This window comes from Leiobunum rupestre, chromosome 9 (assembly GCF_980474605.1).
Source record: "Leiobunum rupestre chromosome 9, qqLeiRupe1.1.hap1, whole genome shotgun sequence".
Lineage (NCBI taxonomy): Eukaryota > Metazoa > Arthropoda > Arachnida > Opiliones > Sclerosomatidae > Leiobunum > Leiobunum rupestre.
Genome location: NC_143392.1, coordinates 51790782 through 51813221, shown reverse-complemented (window position 1 = coordinate 51813221; position 22440 = coordinate 51790782). Strand labels below are relative to the sequence as shown.

Below are 22440 nucleotides of genomic sequence, written 5' to 3'. Positions count from 1 at the left end.
ACGTTTCTAAATGACGCTACGTTTGTGAATACGAGAATATTCTAGATTCTTTGACATATTAATCTTCGCATAAAAAAATCTCGCGCATAAAACGTAACCGATCAGCCACCTTCACTGCAATGTAACTTAAAAGTAAAAGTTCTTATAAATAATTATAAAGTTAGACTTTGTTATGCACTGAGAGCAAAATCTGTAGTTTTTACAGAAATTCTTTACAGTTTCTAACTGTGCTGAAGTTTCACAGAATATTTCTGTAAATTAGTAAAAACCGAAAAGTCGGTTAGGCAGAAATGCAACTTACGTTTGTAAATTTTACAAAGGGGTTCGTTTTTTTTACTCTTAATAGTTAAAATTATTGAAGTTCTGTAGTTTCTACAGAGGATTTCTACAGTATCTCACAATGCTGAAATGCAACATACATTTGTAAATTTCACCAAGGGTTTCATTTGTATTATCTTAATAATTGTTCTATAAGACGTTTTAGTTTTTCTATAATAACGGTGAAAATATTTGAAATCGACTTTTCCACAATAAAATATATTTTATTGTATAACAGTCGATTTCAAATATTTTCAGTGTTAATTTTGATAGTTATAAATTATAGAATTATTTTCATCATATGTGATACACGACTTTCTTTGGAAAATATCATAGATAATTAATTATGGAACTGTTAACAGTATATTTCCAGGCCCGTAGCCAGAAAGATTTCGTTAAGGGGGCAGTGGCGTCGCCGGGGTTGTCATTTGGGGGGCATTCTGGGCCAAATATCTCTTGTATAATTTACAAGTTAGATATGATGAAATGGCGAATTATATTTTACCTTTTAGTTATGACCAATATACATGTTCTACACTGCAAATCTTTATGACACCTAAAGGGCGCTTAAAAACACCGGTTGAACACATGAAATGCCTTCATATGTCTTATATTCCTTATGTATGACTTAGATGCTATTTACATATTTACAAATGCAATACCGATGTTCAACGTGTACTCTAAATGGTCTAATCCATACTCTATGTGTCCATAGGACATCTGTTGAACATGGAACATATATGTGGCATCTAAAGGGTCGTTTAAGGAGCGCCTGTATTACACTTTAATACCAAATAACCTATGTCTTGCCCTCTTGTTGAGATAGCTGACAGCGGTTTTCAAAAAGTAACGGTTAGGTCGTATTTCACTCATAATATCGGACTTTGCCAGAAATTGCCATGCAGTTAAAATTATCATCACAACCAGTAAGTAAGTAGAATTTCATAATAATTAAGTAAATAATTAAGTAATTAAAGTTGAGTAAATATATGCATTGTATTTTTCATATAAAGAAATGGCCTAGGCTTAACTAAATACGGGAAGAGTTTAAAAAAATAGCACACCTAAAGGCTGGTTTTCATTAGGGCAAAAACGCCACGACGGTGAATGTCGACGCAAAAAATTCCCGTTAGGCCTAATACAATATTTTTGCGTCGACTCTCACCGTTTTGAAAATTTTGAAATTTTCTAAACATCCGGAAAACATTTTTCATCAGTCATGGCTTTTGAACATAGTTGAATTATGCTAGTTTAATATTAATAAAATTCAATTCCATGAAAAATAAAGAAACGTAAGTACAAGAAAGGGTACTATTTATAATATTTTAATACGAAAATAATTAATTGGTTTGATTAACCAAGGAAATTCATTGGAAATTTTATAAAATGGCCGAGGCTAAAGGAGAACACAATAAATTAAAAATATGGGGTAATTTATAGAAATTAGAGAGCAATAAATTAATAAATGCGAGGAAACATTTAAGTAGGTAAAATGAGATTAGTGTTGTTTTTTTATTTTTAACAGTTTCCCATCTAATCTTTTCTGGGTTTTCATGTATTCATGGTTGAGATCTTGTTTTTTAAAGGAAATATGTATGCAGAATTCTTTGAAAAAAGATCTTGATTTGGATTGCAGTTGCACATGGAGAATCTTCTGTAGCTTTAAACCATTTCTTGTCAATTCTTCGAGTGATGAATCTTTCCAAACGTCCTTTAATATTTGTCATGTGAGATAAAAGCTTAAAACTGGTGTCAAATACTTCATTTGTCTTCGTTACAAATTTGAAGAAACTATCAGTTGGTACGATGAGGCTGCCGAAAGAAGAATTCTTTGATGTTTTGAATGCTTTAGGGTAAGAGGGCAGATTTGTTGGGTCAACAATTAGATTGTCTTTTTTGAGTTGACTTATGCAAGAAGAGTATTGATGGTTTGAGTAGCAGCGGTGAATTAGATAGATGAATCTTCATCTCGGGTCAATCCATGTCAAATCACCCAAGGTCCCCACGCTACCCCCCTCCGATTTTAATGAAACTTTCACCATATTTAATTCCCGCATATTTGGTAAGAAAGCCAAATTTTCAGTGCTGTTTTCCATATAGCTCTAGAGATACGGGCTTTAAAATTACCTCTGGACGCGGTCATAATTTCAAACCATAAAAAAATCCAATTTTTAACGAGTTATATTTTAAGAACGGTTTTGCTCTCCAGTTTGAATTTTTTAATTTGATAAAACAGTTGGTAGAGTCCACAAAATAGCTGTCACCGATGGGGAAAAAATGAGTATTAATTTTTATACAAATTTTCAAACACGCTTGAAAAATTACGGTTTTTGCTCCACAAATTTATTTAAACCAATTCGAAATTCTGAACTGTAGATATTATATTATAAGTGATGATTTGTATTAGGTAAAACAAGATCGGGAAACACGAAAATATAACTTAAATTTATTTATCACGTCACGGTGCGGAGATCCGGCACTTTAATTATTGGCTTTTTTCGAAAATTGCAAATTTGAAGCCGTATTTAGTTGCGATTTCGGGTTTGTGATAAACTAAATTTACTTAAAATCGTAACACCACCTGAAAGGTAAGGGATCAATATACAACAAACCAAAAATTCGTTTTGTGTTTACAACGCTTTGATACTTTAAATAACTTCTCAAATAGCGGTAAAAAACTCAATATTTATGGGATGGGTGTTACTAAAAGGCTCTTGGTGAATGCGGCGTTAACGTAACTTATGGCCACTTTTTATCATTTTCCGCATGTTACATAAAAAACATAAGTATGACACTGAATGATGTAGGTTAATGACAGTCTGTCTTAAAGTGGTTGCGTAAGCCGCGTTATCGGAGGATTTGGAAAAGAATATCCACACTGCGTTAAAATTTAACACTTGCAAAGTCATTGACGAAACACTCATTATATATTTTAAAGATGAGATAATAGGAAGTGTTTATGATGTTACTTATGGTATAGGTAATAAGAAAATGTAATTAAGGTTAAAGTTGATTAAGTTTATTGTCATTCTATTCTACAACACATTTCTGGCCCATTTTTATTTTTGTGTTTTCAGTTCCTTTAGTACACATTGTCAGTCACATATGGTAGCTAGCTCACTTTTCGCTGGAAGGAGCTGCCACCTAGTAGAGGCCCTAAATGGGTTAGAGTGTGCAATAACTGGGGTCCGGCTCTTGTAACCCATAAGGGCGGTGGCGCACTGGGAAATGTTAGCTCTGATCAAACGGTCCTATCTCCACCTCCGACTTCGGTCAGGTTTGGGCTGGATACTGAGCTTTGGCTCAGGCTAGCGGAAAGGGTCCATGCACACTGGCAGCCTCGGTGGATTGGGTAGCTGTGAGCCTCCGTATGAGGGCACGGCGGTCCTGTTTCCCGGCCTTCTGGAGTCACACCGGGATCTCCGGTGCCAGCTGTGCCGGGTTACTTGGACTGCTGTGTGCTCGTCGTTCCCCTTTAGGAGCTCTCTCCAAAGGGTTTGACTCTTTACCTCCATAGGTAGGGTGTCGGCTGGAGTTGCTACAGCATCCATTCTTAATTCCACTGCTGTGTACGAAGTGGGGATTGGTCGACCCATTGCTGCACCTTCTGCTGGGTTGAGTGGCTTGCGTCAAAGGTTCGACCTTCGGTAGTAGGGTACTCCTACCCATGCTGGATTTGTCACCTGTCCGGGCTAGGGGGACGTTGGCGTAGGGCACTATGATGATAGGCCTCCGGTGGTATGGTCTCTGTTACTAGGTACACCGGGCTATAAATTCTGACACACTGCTTGTCGTGGATGGAAGTTTTAGTTTTACTTTATGTAGAAATTATTCTTGGCTTCGTTTAAATTTGTTTTTTTTTGTAACCTTGCTTTATATTTTCTGTACCCCTACACTTATTACATTTTCTACTCATGGCACACGTAAGCGCAAAAAAAAAGAAAGAGCTCGGGTCTATTTTTTACCCTCATTTCAAGGGGACGTTTCTGGTCACCATTGCACCGTGACTTAGTGAGAAATTGGGGGTGTCCCAAAGCCTGTACTGCAAAAGCACATGGAGAAAGATAGGAGAGAGGGCTCCCTTCACCGAAAGAAAGTATTGGTTTTAGTAATCGTTTTTGAAGTTGAAGCGTAGAAGCGAAGAACGAGCGAGCGTACAATGTAGAATAACTATTGAGCGCGTAAAACTTAAAACTTTATATATTCCCTTTTTGCTTAACTATTCAGTTTTTATAGTTGTAACCATTATATTTCAACCAATATCTAATCGCATAATTTATCTGTTTATTTTCCAACTCACATTATCGTCTGATAAGTCTTATGTATCAAGCGGATACAGCGGGAACAAAAGTTTATCAGAATCGCAAACAATAAAATCTGTTCGCCAAATCTTACACTTTATTCGATCGTGTTTTTTAGAAAAAATAAAACGTTTAGAGAGAATGTATAAACTAATAGAATTTTATGGGCTAATTGTTTCTACGTAAGCAGATGATTAAAGGCTTATGATTAAAAATAAATAAATTACCTACGGGTTTTAATTATTAAAATTATTTATTGAGTTTAAAGCCGCTCATGTAAAATTTGTCAACTTAGCTGAGCTTAGAAATGCAATTCTATTATGTTTTCCTTGTAATTGACAGTATAGTAAAAAAGTTGTTATAGTTTGCTTTATACTAAATCTTGGGTTTGAAAATACTCTGTGAAAAGAATTATTTTTTTGGCAGTCCAACTATCAGCCTTTGGACTACCTTTGGCTGTACTGATATTCGTCGTAGAAATAAAATTCAAAACGTATTATTCGACAACGCAGTAGACATTTTAGTAATTATTTGATCGGATTTAATTTTCTAGAACTGTAGAAATCATAGATAGTAAGTAGTTGAAACTGAAAAACTCTCTACTTACGACTACAATCCATTCCGTGTTTATCTGACCATTCTCCATTTTCAAGACAAGTAGTTTTGTTTTCTCCACCAACTTGGAAATATGGGTACTCGCATCTAAAGTGGCAATGCCATGGCTTGTTAATTCTACGTCGGACACACGACATAAATCTTCCTTTTTGTTTTGGCGGTAATGCGCAATTATGGGTCTTGGCTTAAATTAAAAATTCAAAACAAATCATCCCCGAATCATTGAAAAGTCTCTGACACTCAAATTTAAATTTTCTACATATTTCTACAACATGGTAGTAGTCAAAAACATTTAAATCAAAGAAAAATTGAACATCTTTTCTTTTAACGAAAATGAAGTAATGCGTTAAACGTCGCACTGAAAAGGTTCAAGCGAAAATAAATGTACGGAACCAAACCACCTTCCGCGCTAAGTCAGCCAAGCCAACTTAAATTATTTCATTCTAGATAATTAAATTATATCATCATAGCTACGTTGATTAAGATTAAATTTATCTTCGAAACTGCATAGACATCCTTAATAAATTTACGTCATAATATTCAAACTTAATTTAAAAACACCAATACTTCAGAAAGACGTTGTTTAAATGTGTGTACGAAATTTCTCAACTCACAATAAGAGCCCATCAAATCACACCTAGGTATCCCGTAGGATTAAACCTTTCAGAGAATTGAAAATAGTTTAAATACCAAGCTTTTAGCTTATTGGTTACATTTTTGAAAAGGTAAAATTAAAAATGGAATTTTCAAAATGGTTTTAAACCAAATTAAAAATTATGTAAATGTTCGAATTAGGACTAAAAATAACGCAAGGAATCAATTTCATAAATTGAAAATGTTCGCCCAAAAACGCATTCAAAGAAATTTTTAAATGCTTAAGGAAAACGTTGAAAAAATATTAAAATGAAAACCAATTTTGAAAGAAGAGTGAATTTCCGTCACCCTATCAGGATAAATTAACTAGTTAGCTAAAATTGTAGTATTGTTTCTGGAATAGAAAGACAAACTTTTAGAAATGGTTCAACTGAATCAATATTTGTTTGTCTTAGCAAAACTCCTAGAAAATGGTAAGGCAAAAATTACACTTGACCAACGAAAATAAAATTTATACAACAATTAATGTCGAAACTATTTAAACCAAAAAATAGAGCCATTTCAATAAGGTCCAGACACAAACTTAAAATATTAAAAGAGAAATGTGCATTTAGCAGGAACATTTTTAAAGTTTTTTAGATACTCAATTAACCTCTTAGAAGAAAGTACATGTACCAATCTAATTGTTTAGTTTTGGTTAAAGCTTTTAAAAGCCTGCATACTATCAGCAAAATTTAAATTCAAATAACACCTGAAAAGCTTGATTAAGGACGAACAAAGTGATTTTTAGGCTACAAGTCAACTAAAAGAATAAGTTTATCGTGTTATCATTAAACGATAAGTGACGGTGTTTTAAATGAGAAATCTGATCATGTCCTGATTACGTGTATACACAGATCGCTAATTTAATTAGACTTACCTTTACATTTTCCGAAGATACCTTTCCATGTTCCGTTTTTACATTTAATTTTCCGTTGTCCTTCCAAATAGTAATTATCTTTGCAAGTTGCGAAGCAACCCCGGCCAACACATTCAATATTTCCATTATCTATTGCTGGTAATCCACAATTGATACTGCCATTTTTGACTTCATTGGAAGGAAACCACAAGGCAAAATGTTTTAATTTTGGTACAGTATATGAGATGGGGCCTGTGAGTTCTAGCTCAAATAGCCGATAACCGTTTAAGTTCAAATCAGCATGGTATGGGTCCTATATGTTTGTTAATACCATTGAATTACGTTTTACATTTTGATCGAGGTATTAGTCTGTGTATCATGTGCGCTTCAAATTATTTAAAAATTATTTTTCACTTAACGGCTACGTCATTTGGTACCCCCCAAATCATTGGGTGCTGGAGTCAAAAAATTTATTTTTCTAATAAAGCTGAACCCTTGCTGTTACTGTCGCTGTCCGTCGAGTCCCCACTTGATCGCCTCTTTTTTTGGTAACAATATGAATTTCGAAGAAAATACTTTCTGTGTCGAAATATCCACTAGAAGGTTCGAAATCGAATGCTCTACATGCAGATGCGACTTTCAAATTAGTTTGGGAAGGATTTCCTGTTACATTAGTCGGGACGTCCGACAACAACCGAACTTTTCACCCTATAGCTACATGTATAGCTAGAGGGTCCTTTACGTAAAAAACTTGCAATTGCTAATTTTATTAATAGCATGCAAAAACTGGTTTCAGATTGGTCATATGAGAGACATCTGTCAAATTTAAATTAAACGTGCCTTAATCGTAAAGTAATGTTTAAAAATTCTTATCAATAAATATACACTTACTGTTTTATTTGGAGTGGACTATTTTCATTTAAATAGTGGCCACAAAAAACCGAAAAGTGGGCAGAATTCATGTCAGCCAATTTTCATTTAATTAATTGGCCTACTTTCATTTTAATAGTGGCCTATTTATATTAAATCCATTTCAAAAGAGTATGCATAGAACCACTATTAGTATATTAAAATAACGCCCACAAACTTGTACCATAAAATTTCAGATCTTAATTATTTTCCCTGCACAATTCGTTCTGTGTTTGACTTAGTAATTTACCCAAAAAATAAGGGGCCCAAGTATTTAGCTTTGCACAGGGCCCAAGAAAAGCTAGCTACGGCACGGTTTTTACGTTTTCAGGTAGGCTCTTCAGATTTCTCATTGAAAATTTTTTCCTAGCACCTTTCGGTCAAAAATTAAATTGTAAAAGTTATTCGATTGTCTTCAAATTTACAATTTGAAACGTTCCCAACGCAATTCTCATACCCTGAAAGTTTCAAGATTATATCTCCAATAGTTGTTGAGAAAATGCCTAGTCAGAGCAAAATGGGCCATCCTGTATATTAATGCTATACCTCTACACTGTGTGCACGTTTCAGCTCTGTCGGGTAAACAGGGGGCGCAACAGCCCAAATTTTAAAAAAATTGAGCAATCTTATAATTTGAGATACGATTGTTTATAATATTCCGTTTAGTTTTTTAATCTATATAACAGCTATATCTCGACACTGTGTGCACGTGTCAGCAGTGCTCTGTCAGGTAAAAAGGGTGTGCAACAACCCCTCATTTAAAAACAATTATGCAGTCGTAAAATTTTGGATCCGATTGATTTTTAAAATCCGTTTCATTTTTAATATATATTACTGCTATAACTTCTCACTGTGTGACTCGTACATGAGAGCTCTGGGCAGCTTCCATTTGTCATTTGTGTGTGTTATCAGAAGTACCAAATAAGTAAGATCAGAAGTAACAAATAAGCGTGATCAAGAGTAACAAATAAGCGTGATCAGAACTAACAATTATGTGTGAACAGAAGTAACAATTATGTGTGATCAGAAGGAAAAATTATGTATTGTTAAAAAGGGGCGCAATTCTATATGCTTAGATAATATTGTTAAATGAAATGATAAAACTTCGTTAGATTTGCATATATATTTACAATGAAAAAGGCCTAGGCCTAATGTCTTAAAAGTTTCTATCAGCTTTGCCGATCATCTTAAGGGACAATAAAAATTAGAACCGTCAAGGATTACATCAAAATAAAATTATTCGTTAATAAAAACCATGGTCGTAGAAATATTACAAAAAAACCTCATTAGAGGTCAAAAAATTAAAACAAGGTCAAATACAAACACAGTCAGATAAGGGGAAACCTAATCATTATAGGACGCCAACCAATAGGACTAATTTATTAATTGTTTTATTTTTTTTATAAATAATTTTTGTTTATTTTTCGTTTTTTATTTATTTATTATAAAATTTTTGTTTTTTTATAGATTTAAATTGAGTATGTTTAAATAAAAAAATTATTAAAGATACAATTTTACGTTATATCTTTAAAAAGGTATCCCAGATGGCGTTATAGTAATGGCCTGGGGACTCATTAAGTGCGCTATTTTTAACCATATGTTTTTTTAATTTCTACTGCTTCCCTAACCTCTCTTTTTATGCCATTGGCGGGCTGGGCTGTTAATTTTACATCTTCCCATTCTATTTCATGTTTGGAGCGAAAAACATGTTTTGAAATAGCGGAATTTTCGCAATTAGTGTTTGTTTTAGAGTTACGTTTACGGTCATTTAAACTAATTCTTAAATTTCTCTTAGTTTGATTTTTTTACAGGAACAAATAATGTAATATACACCATTCTTTTCTATTTGGTCCAATTTGTCTTACCCTTTTTTAAAACAATTTCCAACACATGATCTGGCTAGCACTATCGCAAAGAAACTAAGTCACCTAAGAAATGACATAAGCCGAACAGTTAAAAACTCTTAGGAGATGATTAATGAACAAAACAATTAAAATAGAACCCGACGATAAACTGCTATCGGTTGACATTGTCTCTCTTTTCACTAGAGTTTCGGTAGAGGGCGCATTAAAGGCATTACAAAATGCTCTTGTTAAAAAAAATACACCGATGAACATGTTTGCGAATTGCTAGACTTAGTTAGGTTTTGCGTAACCTCCACCTATTTCCAATTTGAAAACAAAATGTTTCAACAACAACATGGTTTATCCATGGGTAGTTCACTTTCACCCCTCCTTTGCAATATTTATTTCGAGGAATTTACAAATAAGCTATTTAGCAACATACAAATTGTAAAACCCAAATGTTGTATTCGCTATGTAGATGATGGTTTTATAATATGGAAAGGTGGGCTTGATCACTTTCCCTTTGACTCGAATAAACAATTTACCCACGAATTTGAAGAAAACCATATTTCTTGATATTAAAATTACAAGACTTAAAAACAATCTAAGTACCTCTGTCTATAGAAATCTGGCCACCCTATGAGCCAAGAAATTGGGGTTTTTCAAACGTAAGTTTTTTGGGCCATAAAACTATGTTCTAATAAAACCTCCCTAGATAAAGAATTAAACTATTATAAATCCATTGCTTTGGAACGAGATTTTACCCTAAATATTGTAAATAAAGCTATTAACAAACAAAAAAAAAACGTTTGCCTATCAAAAGTAAATTAGAAAAGGTAAATAATGATAACATAGAAAAATGGAAATATATAGGTATAACATATGTTAATGGAATAGCTGAAAACCTTAATAAAACTTTTAACAATTATAAAATTCAAATAGGGTGGCAACCTAGAAATAAATTGGGAAATTGTTTTAAGGTTTCCCCTTACCAGACTGTGTTTGTATTTGACCTTGATTTTAATTTTTGACCTCTAATGAGGTTTTTTGTAATATGTTTTTTATTAACGACCAATTTTCTTTTGATGTGATCATTGACGGTTCTAATTTTCATTGTCTCTTAAGATGATCGGCAAAACTGATCGAAACATTAGGCCTAGGCCTTTTTAATTGTAAATTTATATGCAAATCTAACGAAGTTTTATCATTTTATTTAACAATTTTAACAATTATGTGTAATCAAAAGTAACAAATAAGTGTGGTCAAAAGTAATAAATAAATTTAAGTACAAAACAGTGTGGCCGTTGATTTATATTGGTTATGTCACCGGCGTTGCAGGATGCTCTGTATAGATCAAACAAACTTAACACAGGATTGTGTGTATTCTGACGTTAGTTTTTAATTCTTTATTACTGCTAATTTTGATAGTTCAGTAGAAAATGGAAGAATTCTTATTTACTCATCCACCATGAACTTCAGAGAACCGTGAACGACATTTACACTTTTTGGTGTCTGAAAAAAGTACCTATATATTAACCCCCTCTAAAAATTACCAAAGATCAGAGAAGGCCAATTTTAATTTATATGTTAGAACACAAGTCCTTAGGTTTAATTTCAGAACAAAAGTGTTTCGGTTCTTATATCGGATAGTTAAATTTTTATGAAAATTAAAAAATTCAACCCTTATCCCAGAGCATTACTATTGCACTGTAAGATCAGTACCAAACAAATATTGGTTTTAATGATATATAACTTCTATCTCATAACAGAACATTACCATTTTAAATTTTTCATTTCCTGGATGTTAGGTTAGTTAGAACAAACGTCTAAAACCAGAATAATTTAGCTTTTTTCAATTTAATGAAATATCTTATCTAGAGATTAATCATCAACAATACTTACAAATTTCGTGACATCCACATACGAATTTATAGTTAGATACTTCGCAAATTGTCTTTTCTACAGATTTACATTTCATTTTATTGGAGCAATGTTCCATTTCCAGTCTAGGGCAATCAACTATTTGAAATAATAATTTCAGTTTTGGTTATGTTTTTAGAAGTAAGCTCCATAGGCAAGCAAGCCAAAGTAAAATAATAGGTTTAAAAAAATGTATTAGGAATATTAATCTTCATTATGTGTTTACTAATACTAATGAACGTTTAATGCTGAATGGTTCTACTTACCATGCACACATTTGGGCATGTCTTCAGACCAATCGCCTCCTTTGGTACAGTACATTTGTTGCACTCCTTTTAGAACAAAATAGCGGTCGCAAGTAAAATTGCACTCCTTAATGTAATCTAATTCATCATGATGGTCACACTCCACTTTTCCGTTATCCAATTCCGGAGGCTCGCACAATTCTATAGGCAGAAAGAAGAAATATTGCGTGAATAGAGTCTAACCTTTTGCGAAGGTGTAATCATCATTTGACATTCATTTTACTTAGACTTAAACTGATGCATTAACGTATACTAAGCAAACAATTTGTGATTCATACCAGCAAATCGTCGGTTGAGAAGACAAAAACCGAGCAGTATCTGAGATTCTCGTTTTGACCACTGATTGGGCCTGTATCAATTGATTAGACTCATTAAAGCGAGTAAGTAAACAATCTCATTTTAGCCTCACTGCATCAACTGTAAAATCTCCAATATTGATAAATTGTTTATGTGTGACTATAAAACAAAGTTTTCTTTCGCATATGATAGCTCAAACGTTTAGAAAAACTCTAAGGGCCTGGTGCAGAGACGTTTTGCGATTCCTGTTAATTTTAAAAGGATCGCAATTTAGCGATTCAGATTAAGCGAGCTGTTTATTTTGCCATCATCGCAATCGGCAATCCTGTTAATCGGCGACGCTTTTTATTTTTTCGAATTTTTTTAACCAAGTCACGGACCAATAGGAGAGCTCTATTTTAGACGCAACAAAATATCACGTGGTTATGTTTGGCTTGCATTTTGACGATGAAATCATGGCTCTTCTAATTAATAATTTCCTTACTCTCATTATATTATTAGGTTTTATAATTTTTATAGTTAAATCCGTTATTTTATTAAAATATATTTATATAATACAGCCACGAAAGGAAAGCAAATCAGTTTCTGAAGAATGAGAGGTTATCCAAAATCTTTTTTAAAGCCATAAGATAGTGCATGAAAATTTGTTTCTTCTGATTATATAATTTTCTTACTCTTATTATTTATTAAATTGGTTGTATTTATTACACAGTTTAATGGTTTTGTTATTTTAAAACTATATTTTTATAATATGGTTGGTACACCAAAAAAATAACGAATAAAAATAAGATTCATTACTATTATAAGCCAACATTTTCGGAAAAGAATTATCTGTTAGAAAATGAGCCTTATCATTTGGTTTTTAGGAAAATATTTATTTCAAAACTTAGCTGATAGCAATTAAAATAAATCTAGTTATAACATACATCAATAAATAAAAAAACAGCAATTTCAAGAGTGTACAAAGTTGGTAATTGTCTAAAGCAATTTCTAGCGAAATATCCTATATTGATCACACGTAAAACAATGGTCCTGCTTTTTGATATAAGTTATTGTTCTACCTAATTATCTGGCATTTACATAGTCTAGTCCAGGTATAAATTGTAATAAACGATGTAAGGGTGTAGAATTAACTGACAAACACTTTTAAGGTAATACCGAGGGGTCGGACATTTACCAAAATCCAGTACTTTTATCTAAAATCTATGGTACATTAACATTGAAATCCCAAAATCACTTCAAAATGTAATGATAAAATCGCCTATATCTCTACAAAATTCCGTACAAAATAATGGCAAGTGTCTGACCCCTCGGGCAATACATCAAATTGGCTCGGTAAGCTCTTGATGCATGCCAAATTAACTTGAATACTCCAATACATCGCAACTCCTAGTCTACCTGAGGAAAGGTTTCTTCTCGGTAGTTGAATTGGTATAAACGCTGGTTGATAGCTAAAGGTCTTTGATACACTGAATAAATTCACCATGTCATTACTGACTCATTAGTTAAAACCCACTGCATACACTACCAGCAAATAAGGATCTATATATAAACCAAGGCTTAGAATACACCCAAAGTAGTAATGTATAAGATTCCCTATTATAATTTATTCTTACCTGTAAAATTGCTAAGAGTGGCTGCATGGCTTATTTTTCGGTTTCGTAAATCATGATTGTGATTAGGCCTAGGCTCTGACAATAATTTGACAAAAACATTTTACGGAAAGCGATAATGAGCTAGAAACTCAAATTTTAATAATTTAAAAGATTCTGACCTACCGTGTTGTATTATTTATCTTATTAAAGTAGGTAAAAAGAGTTAACTTCTCAATTTATTTCCCGAGCTCTTTCCGTACCACAATCCGCCATTGTTTTAGCGAGCTTTTCGGCGGCTAGCGACTGCCGTAGACCTCTCGCAAAATAAACAGAACGTATTCCTGTTTATTTTGCGATCGCGATGTCGCTGCACACTTATTTGGCGTGAAGCTCGTTTTCCGAAACCACGCCCCCTTTCTGTTAATTTGGCGAGGAATCGCTATTTTGCGATTCTTAAAAACATCTCTGCACCGGGCCCTTAATGTTTCTTTCCTTCAAAATATTATTGTATTAAAGTTTAGTATATTAAGTACATATCCAATTCAAAACCAACTTTAGTTGAATACTATTCCCTTTTTCTATACACTGATTTAGTAGGTAAACGAAAACAGTGAAGAAAAATCAATACGAAAACTATTACTGTGATTACGGAGACTACGGGGACTACTAGTACGGGTAAAAGAGGCCCAAAACGGGCTCTCCAGCGGCAAAATTCGTCCCAACTTGCAATGTGGCCTAAGAATTCTATTTTGTTGTCTACTTTGAGGATCCGATGAGTCCGCAGCGATGCGGGGTGGACAACACAGTTTTGGGGGGGGGGCAGGGGGGGCAGGAGGGGGCAGTTGCCCCCAAAGTTTGGTTTCACTGAATTTGGCCGTGTTTGGTGTTGTTCCCGGTGGTGAATTTCACCTTAGTCGAATGCGACCAACCACATTCCCGTAGGATGAACCGTGTCCGAGTAATGGCCGAATTTGTACTGAATCACGTGCTTTTTTCTCTAATATGAAAAACAAAAGCCCAAATGCTAAATTTAGCAATCCAGTCAAGCTGGGTATCGTTTCTGTAGTACGTTTTGACGCTGAGTCGAACGAGATCGCTGGGACTAATAGTTGCGGAGTTATGACCAAAAGTACACTAAATAAAATGTTTTTTTTTTGAAATTTCATTAAATGTTGAAAAGGTATATCAACCATTTGGCCAGGACCAACCATACTTTTGGATCTTTCGTATTATTCTGTGCCAAATTGAATGAGACCAACCGCAATTCCGTAGGATAAATCGTTTCCGAGTTATAACGAAAAATGTTCTACTACTAACAACGTAAGTGCTGAATAGAATGAGACCAACGGTAGCGCCGTGGATCGAATAGATAACGAGTGATGAAGGAATATACATTAGATAATTGACATTTAATCCTTAAACAGGTTCTGTAAATGTTTTATTTTTTAATTTATTAACGATTTCAAAGTTAAATGTAATATTTATCTCTATAAATAGGGATAAATTTTTTAATCAGTCATTTGTTGGAGGTTGTTATTTTTGTATTTGAGGCCTAGACGTGTTTCTATGGCATTTTTGGTTTGAAAGAGAAGAAAATTCAAGTAGAAACGTTTAAAACGAAGATGGCGCGACTATAGAATAACAGTATGACGTCTTGCAACGTCACACATGCTTTTGGTAGTAAACATTAATCGAATACTATGATATAAAAAACTAAGAAAACACATTTACAGAACCTGTTGGAGGATTAAATGTCAATTATCTAATGTAAATTCCGTGCGGACTCATCGGATCCTCAAAGTAGACACCAAAATAGAATTTTTAGGCCACATTGCAAGTTGGGACGAATTTTGCCGGTGAGCTACCCTCTTTTACCCGTACTATACAGTTATTACGCAGGTAGAACGATAACATTACGATAATAACGATAATGGGTCGATTCCAGTGATTCTGGAAGAACTAGTGCAATTAACAAACGATTACGGTGGCTACGGAAATTTCGTTAAATTTTCCATGATAACGAGCTGATACCAGCAATAACGAAACAACTTAAGTGATTACAGAAGGACCACAAAAAATTAATGCGGAACAGTTACACTAATTACAAAACGATTATAAAGTGATTGTATGATCATATCTTAAACACGTAAACAACAATGAGTGTAAGGTGGTTATCGTGATAAATAAAGTAATAGATTAAGGACCGTGTTTAGGCCTTCGCACTGAACTTTCGTTTAAAAATGAAGCCGCAATTCAGTCTTGTTTTTTTCCATCCTTAGATACTAAAAACATGTATTTCGGTAAAATGGTTTTAAAAAAACAAACATTTCTTTTAATACCTGTACAGAACCCTTTATAATTCTTAATGTACTTCATAAATAACCTCAGCCGTTTACGATTATTGATTGAGCTGTGAAACATTTTCACTTACCTCGTGGTGCACAAAAGCAATAGCTTTTAGGTTTTTCCCCTCCTCTCAAAACACAGGATTCTTTTTCTCTAATCTTACAGGTAGACCATTCTGTTAGATTTCTTTTGCAATTTAATTTTGATAGCAATGAACATTCTGAAGCTGCAAACGGGAAATTTTCATCAAAATAATATTATTTTGCTAATTAGGGAAATTGTTAACATATTAAGTTGATCAAAACAGGTTAATTGTAGATTAACTGGAAACTACACGTATATATAATATTTCTTAATTTTTTTTCAGTTTTGCGGGATTTACTCTTTTAGGCAATCATATCGAAACGGAAAATTAAACTTTGGCTCCAATGAAAGAGAATGAGGCCTAAAATTATGACTGGACTCCATAGGTGGCGCAATATACCAAAATAGGAAATTGGAAAGATACTTTTTTATTATGGCACCTCAAATTAGTGATAAGCGCATTCCGCTCACTTTAGAAAGGGTTGGAGTGCCTAGTGCCGGCGTGAGCTTGAAATTCCAAACATTTGAAAGAAGAACAGAGCTTCCTCTTTATTTATTTTTTAATGATTAAGATTATCATCGATAATTATTTTTTTTGGTTTAAATGAGCAAATGAGTTGAGTGCCTGTAGGTGAACCTGCCTTTGAGATAAGCGCTTCACCTAATAATAGATTAAGAAGAGAAAAGCAAATTATGATTCAAAATGAAAATATTTTGATTTTCTTTGAATTATTAATTATTTTGATAATTCTACAATTTATTGGTTGCATAAATATTTAATATGACTTTGGAAGTTTAAGTGAAATCTTATCAATTTTTACTTAGCTGCGCAAATGAGAGCTCACGCATTTTCCTTTAGAGCGAAACAGAGGGAGCCACTAGCATACCGGGTTCATATGAGTGTCTTTGAAATAGACTCACATTATCTGAGCTTTGCTTCAGAAGAGTCTGATATACATATGTCATGTTAACATAAGGGGTGGGACTCGGCTTATATTCGGTATTGCCCAAAGTTTGAACGCTTTAAGGCAAAGGTCGTGGAGACCTATTGCTAGGAGTGTGTACGCTTTAAGTCAAAGGTTGATGATACCTTTAGTAAGAGCAACCAAACAGACAACCTCACTTACAGAAATACATATTAAAAAATAAATAAATTATAAACACTTGATTCGGACCATTTTGACATATTTATAATTTAATTGTACGAATTATTTATCTGACTATTGTTACGTTCTTGTTTTAAAAAGCTATCCAATATTTATATCTGATATTTAGCAAATACGATTGAACATAAATCGAATATACATATTTGTAGGTATTCTAATCGTTCTTTATTTTTACAACAAGAAAAAAATATTAGCTTTGAAAATAATCTTTTATCTTATTTGTCTTTGTAAAATTTATTGAATTAATAAAGTATTCGACAAGAGGACAAGGGTCAGGTGCTCTATTTAGAACAAAAATAGATGAAAAAATGTGTTCACTCAATAGAGTGTCCCGTTTCGAAATCAAAGCCTTGCAACGCCATTGATTTCCGCCAAGCAAAGAAAGTTAAGAAAACATGAATTTATTTATATTCGACTTAAACGTTGGTCGATATGAACAGCGGCAGCCACTTCGCTCTCCCCGCTGTTAGAGGCGCACTAACAAAATGTGAGATTCAACATAATAATAATAATAACATCATCTTTATGGCTGGATTTAAAGCCTTAAATCGTTGTTATTCGCGCGTAGTATATTTTTATACGGGTTTGATTTTTAATCAAACTACATATTTAGGTAAGTGTTCCCTTATATGATTTTATTTAAATTTGTATTTTGGTACAAAAATCTTCCTACGGGGTGATTCAAATTTTCTAATTGGCTACAGCGGACGATACGAAAAAAGCCATGTTTGGAGATGCAGTGCCTCTTGGGTTCATTTTGGATCGCGTAAAGAAATAAAACCGCCTGGCACTAGGTTTTTCTATGTAAACTTAGACCCCTTTTAGGCCCATGCTTACTCTATTAACTGCAAGCAGGGCTGCTTTATAGTCTTAATAAGCCAAGCTTCATCATTTCAAGTTTTACAAACCTTCTTTTTACCCTGATTTCTATTATGGAAAGTTAATATTTGGCCTGATTTTTTGGTTTCCTCTTTTTATAAAAACTTGTAGAGGTTTACGGTAATAGTAAGTATAGAGAGCTGTTCACTCACCAGGGGTGAATTTCTTGCGAACACCCTCTTTGAAATTGTAACCCGGCCACCTGTTAAAGGTATTTAAAGTCGCTAGATGACTTGGCCTTAAGGTGGTGCCTTGGGTTTTAGCCTAGCTGATTATTATTAATATTATTTAACTACATGCAGTACAAACGGATATATAAGACAAAACTAATTTTTGTGCGCCTATTTCCCGTTATTATAAATTGTGGTCACAACCAAATTATGAGGGCTTTTGACAATTTATATATTTCGACTAAATGAATATGCCTGCAAAAATTCCGCCTGCAAGCAATTTTTCCGAATTTTGGCGAACATTTTGATTAAAGTTGCGGGACTATTTATGCGATTAAATTAATTAGGACTCAATTCAAAATTAACTTGTTTCATTTGGACCCGCTTCGACTTTGGCTCAGTTGAACATTTACCCCAGACTCAACTTAGTATTAGCTCGAATCAATTTAAACAAGACTCAAATTTATGACGATTAAATACTCTGAATAGTTGTCACTTACACCTTCAAAGTCTTAATTTTGTGTGATGTCGGTGCTCTGGAATTAAAATGTATTTCCCTTTCTAAGCTTGCAAATGAAATTAATACACTCTATTACAATACAACGGCCAAAAGTAATAATATGGTTAAATTCCACAACCTTCAATTCAAGTTAATGAGCCGACTTCGCTAACGTGTTTTATAAAAAAGCAAAAAAAAAACTTACGCAAGCAAAATAATTGCAATTCAGAGTTCTTGAGGTATAATTTTTTAATGTTTGTTGGTATTTTCCCAATAAATATTTCACCGGCTTTCTTACAAGATAACGTACATTTTTCGTTTTCACAAACAGCTTTTGCATTTATTCTTTCTACTGTACGTCCAAGAGAACCATATGAAGTTTCTTAAATAAATAAATTATATAATAATATATTATATTATTTTATATATCATATATATTACTTTTACTAGGCTACGAAGACAATCACCAATTGGACAATAACAGCTAGTTTGAAATGATTGTTTACATAAGTAACAATCATAAGCATAAATTTTGATAGTTGTCAAGCAACTTTATTCAAAGACCAGCTAACTCAAAATAATAACTTTAATTAATATTATTTAAATTATAAAATGTAACGAAAAGAGTCTTAGACCAAGAAACAACGACTTGTTTATTAGGGTGAAATGACTGCAAATGTATTTAATTTGCAACTAAATTACAAAAAAAATATTCAGGGTAGTCAATAGTCGGCGATTGAAGCTTTATTTTACAATGTTTATAAACTTCACAGAATAATTAATATATGGACGGCAAATGCATCAAACCTTTAGTCATATTACAGCACAAAATAAGGATATAATTTTAAACTAAATGCCGTCTAGTTGCATCTTGTTCAAAAAGATGTTTTTTTACAGACAAATTTCGGTCATATTAACGGTTTTATGTTATATTCACATTGTCAGTATACGGTCATAGTAGTTTAGCTTGTTCTTATTACAGTCAAACTTTATCTACTTGCTGCTTATAAATTCAATTCAGTTAATTGCAGTTTTTGTTTCGACTGAAATATGACTGAAATACATTGCCGTTCAGTGTAGCAATACAGGTGATTCCTACTGTACTAAGCCCTTCCGCACAGTACAGAAGTTTTTTTTTCAAATAATGTTGCTTAAAATAAAAGCCTTTTACTAATGCGATTTATCCTTAAAGTAGTTTTTGGAAATGATAAATTTACTAAAATAACAACCTCCGAGTTTCACAGCACGAGCCGAATTGTGCTCATTGTAATGAAATAAGGAAATATTCTAAAAATAAAAAGTTATCTTTCTATTTTAAATAAACTTCAGGCAACTCTTCATTAGCGGTCAAAACTCTAGATGGCACATAGGAAAATTATTTTTATAAAATTAGTTTCTTTATAAAATTAAACATTTTTGAAATCTAAAATTATTTTTATACGACACCTAGCGGACAAGTTAGCCTTGTGATACTTTTTTGAGCAAATCAAGCATCGAAATCAGTTAGGAATTAGTTCCATACCTTATTAAAAAAATTTATTGCATTATGTTATCGAACAAAAACCACTGAAAAATGCACCAAATCCGCCATTTTCTTTTGGGTTTAACTTGAGAAACCGCAGGCTAAATTCAATTTCGTTTTTTAAAATTGATAGAAAACAAGTGATATTACTATAATATTTTGAAAAAACTTTTATGATTTTTGACGCAGTAGCGGCAATTGGTTTTAATTTTCAGTAAAACAATTTCTGGGAAATAGCACAAATAAAGCCAGAAATTGGGCTATTTATGAGCTAGAAACTAAAGTAGTTGGCGAAAAGTTGATTCATGAAAATTAGGAACCGTATTGTCCTTATTACGGATAAATGACCAACATTTTTCACTTATATCATTGTTAGAGAGATATATGTGAACTTGCGACGAAACTACTAAGATGTTAGACCTAATCAAAAGTAAGTTCCCGTCGGTATGTTTATATCATTTATCTTATAACCATAAAAACTTTTACAAAATTTAAATTTGCAATATAATAATTAACAATTAATGTGCCATCTAGAATTTTGGCCGCAAAAACGGGTTTATGAAACATAGTGCTTGCTCTTATCTAATTGCAGCTTAGAAATTCAATTCAGTTAATTGCAGTTTTGGTTTTCGACTGAAATATGACTGAAATACATTGCAGTTCAGTGTAGCAATACAGGTGATTCCTACTATACACACACAGTACAGAAGATTTTTTCTCAAATAATGTTGCTTAAAATAAAAGCCTTTTACTAATGCGATTTATCCTTAAAGGAGTTTTTTGAAATGATAAATTTACCAAAATAACAATCACCGATTTTCGAAGCACAAGCCGAATTGTGCTCACTGTAATCAAATAAGGAAATGTTCTAAAAATTAAAAGTTTTCTTTCTATTTTAAAAAACCTTCCTGCAACTCTTCATTAACAAAACCATAATGCATCTTATTCAGATATTCAAGAAATAAAATCTAATCGCGTTCTCATTGCTTATGTGGTCGAAGGTGGTGCCTTGGGTATTAGCTCTATTTAAAAAAAAAAAGGTTTGGAAAGTATGAAGTATGCGTTACAGAAATATTTAATGTTACGAAATTTATTCTTTAAATTAAACGAGAATCTTAAAACTAGAGAAGCCTCTACCTCCCTATACCGTCAACGTAAAACTTTTGAAACGTCTTGTTTTTTACACTAAGCAAAGAAGAAATTAACGTGGCCTAGGACTATATTTTCTGGCCACATTTCGCCTTAACAAATCGGTATCCCTCCAAATACCTCTAGTTGGAAATCGAGGCGTTTCACGATTTTGGACGAGTTAGAGGCTTCTTTTATAGGCTTCTGATTAAACGTATTTCGAAACCACTTTCTAGCACTACACGGCCCACAAGTTGTTTCCGAGCTTCAGCTTAAGAAGACATTTCTCTTATAATAGAAAAAAACATACTTTTAACCGTAAAGTTAAGAGTAAGGACATTAGTTTCGAGGTTCAATTGTGAATAAGTAAATGGTAAAGATATCAAATACAACCATAGTGCTGCGCAGATTCCAATATAATCCATTTTCATTGAAACTAAAAAAAAAATAACCTTTATTAATTTTATATTTTTACCTTACTTAACATTTAAAGCAAAATAAGAAGACACGTGGGGAAACTTATTTCCTTCCACGCGATGAATAAAGGTAGAAATAAATAGTTACACTTTAAGGATCACAGTTTAAAAACTAAATAAATCAAACACAAACAATTATCAAAGCAATTGGTTTAGAGTTAAATACGTAAAACCTTACACTGTATAATTTCAAAATTTGAAGCTAGGATTTCCTTGGCCCAAAACAGTGACGCCCCTCAGTTACTTGGTCGATGTGTGATTTTCCAAAAGTAAATTTACATTAAAATAGGATGATAAAATACGCGAAAAAGTAGATTAGTCCATAATTAAAAGGGATAATATAGCTAAATCCTAAACAAATTTGAAGAAATTAAAAAACTTACTACTAACTCGTACCCAATAGGTCTTCGAGCAAAAAACGCGAAACTCGGATCAAATAGATCTTCGAGTAATAAACTAAATTAAAATTAAATAAAATAGCCAGAAATTCCAACGGTAGACCGGTTTCGTTCTATTTGGAACTCATCAGTACCGTGCGGGAAATCTGGCTGGCGACTGTCAAATCTAAAGGAGA

General features: G+C 33.1%; 1 protein-coding gene across 2 annotated transcripts in view; it reads right to left on the bottom strand.

Moving 5' to 3' along the window:
* Positions 1 to 22149, bottom strand: part of LOC149930871 (P-selectin-like) — a 49328-nt gene extending 27179 nt beyond the window's left edge. For both annotated transcript variants that reach the window (XM_090158360.1, XM_090158361.1), the window contains exons 1-8: positions 22045 to 22149; positions 21701 to 21826; positions 18946 to 19122; positions 16028 to 16168; positions 11666 to 11845; positions 11382 to 11498; positions 6748 to 6915; positions 5227 to 5418 (exon numbers count right to left, since the gene is read on the bottom strand). In XM_090158360.1, the coding sequence (XP_090014486.1) occupies positions 5227 to 5418; positions 6748 to 6915; positions 11382 to 11498; positions 11666 to 11845; positions 16028 to 16168; positions 18946 to 19122; positions 21701 to 21821 (1096 nt within the window). In that variant the 5' untranslated portion in view covers positions 21822 to 21826; positions 22045 to 22149. The remainder of the gene's footprint in view (positions 1 to 5226; positions 5419 to 6747; positions 6916 to 11381; positions 11499 to 11665; positions 11846 to 16027; positions 16169 to 18945; positions 19123 to 21700; positions 21827 to 22044) is intronic.
* Between the last annotated feature and the right edge of the window lie 291 nt (positions 22150 to 22440).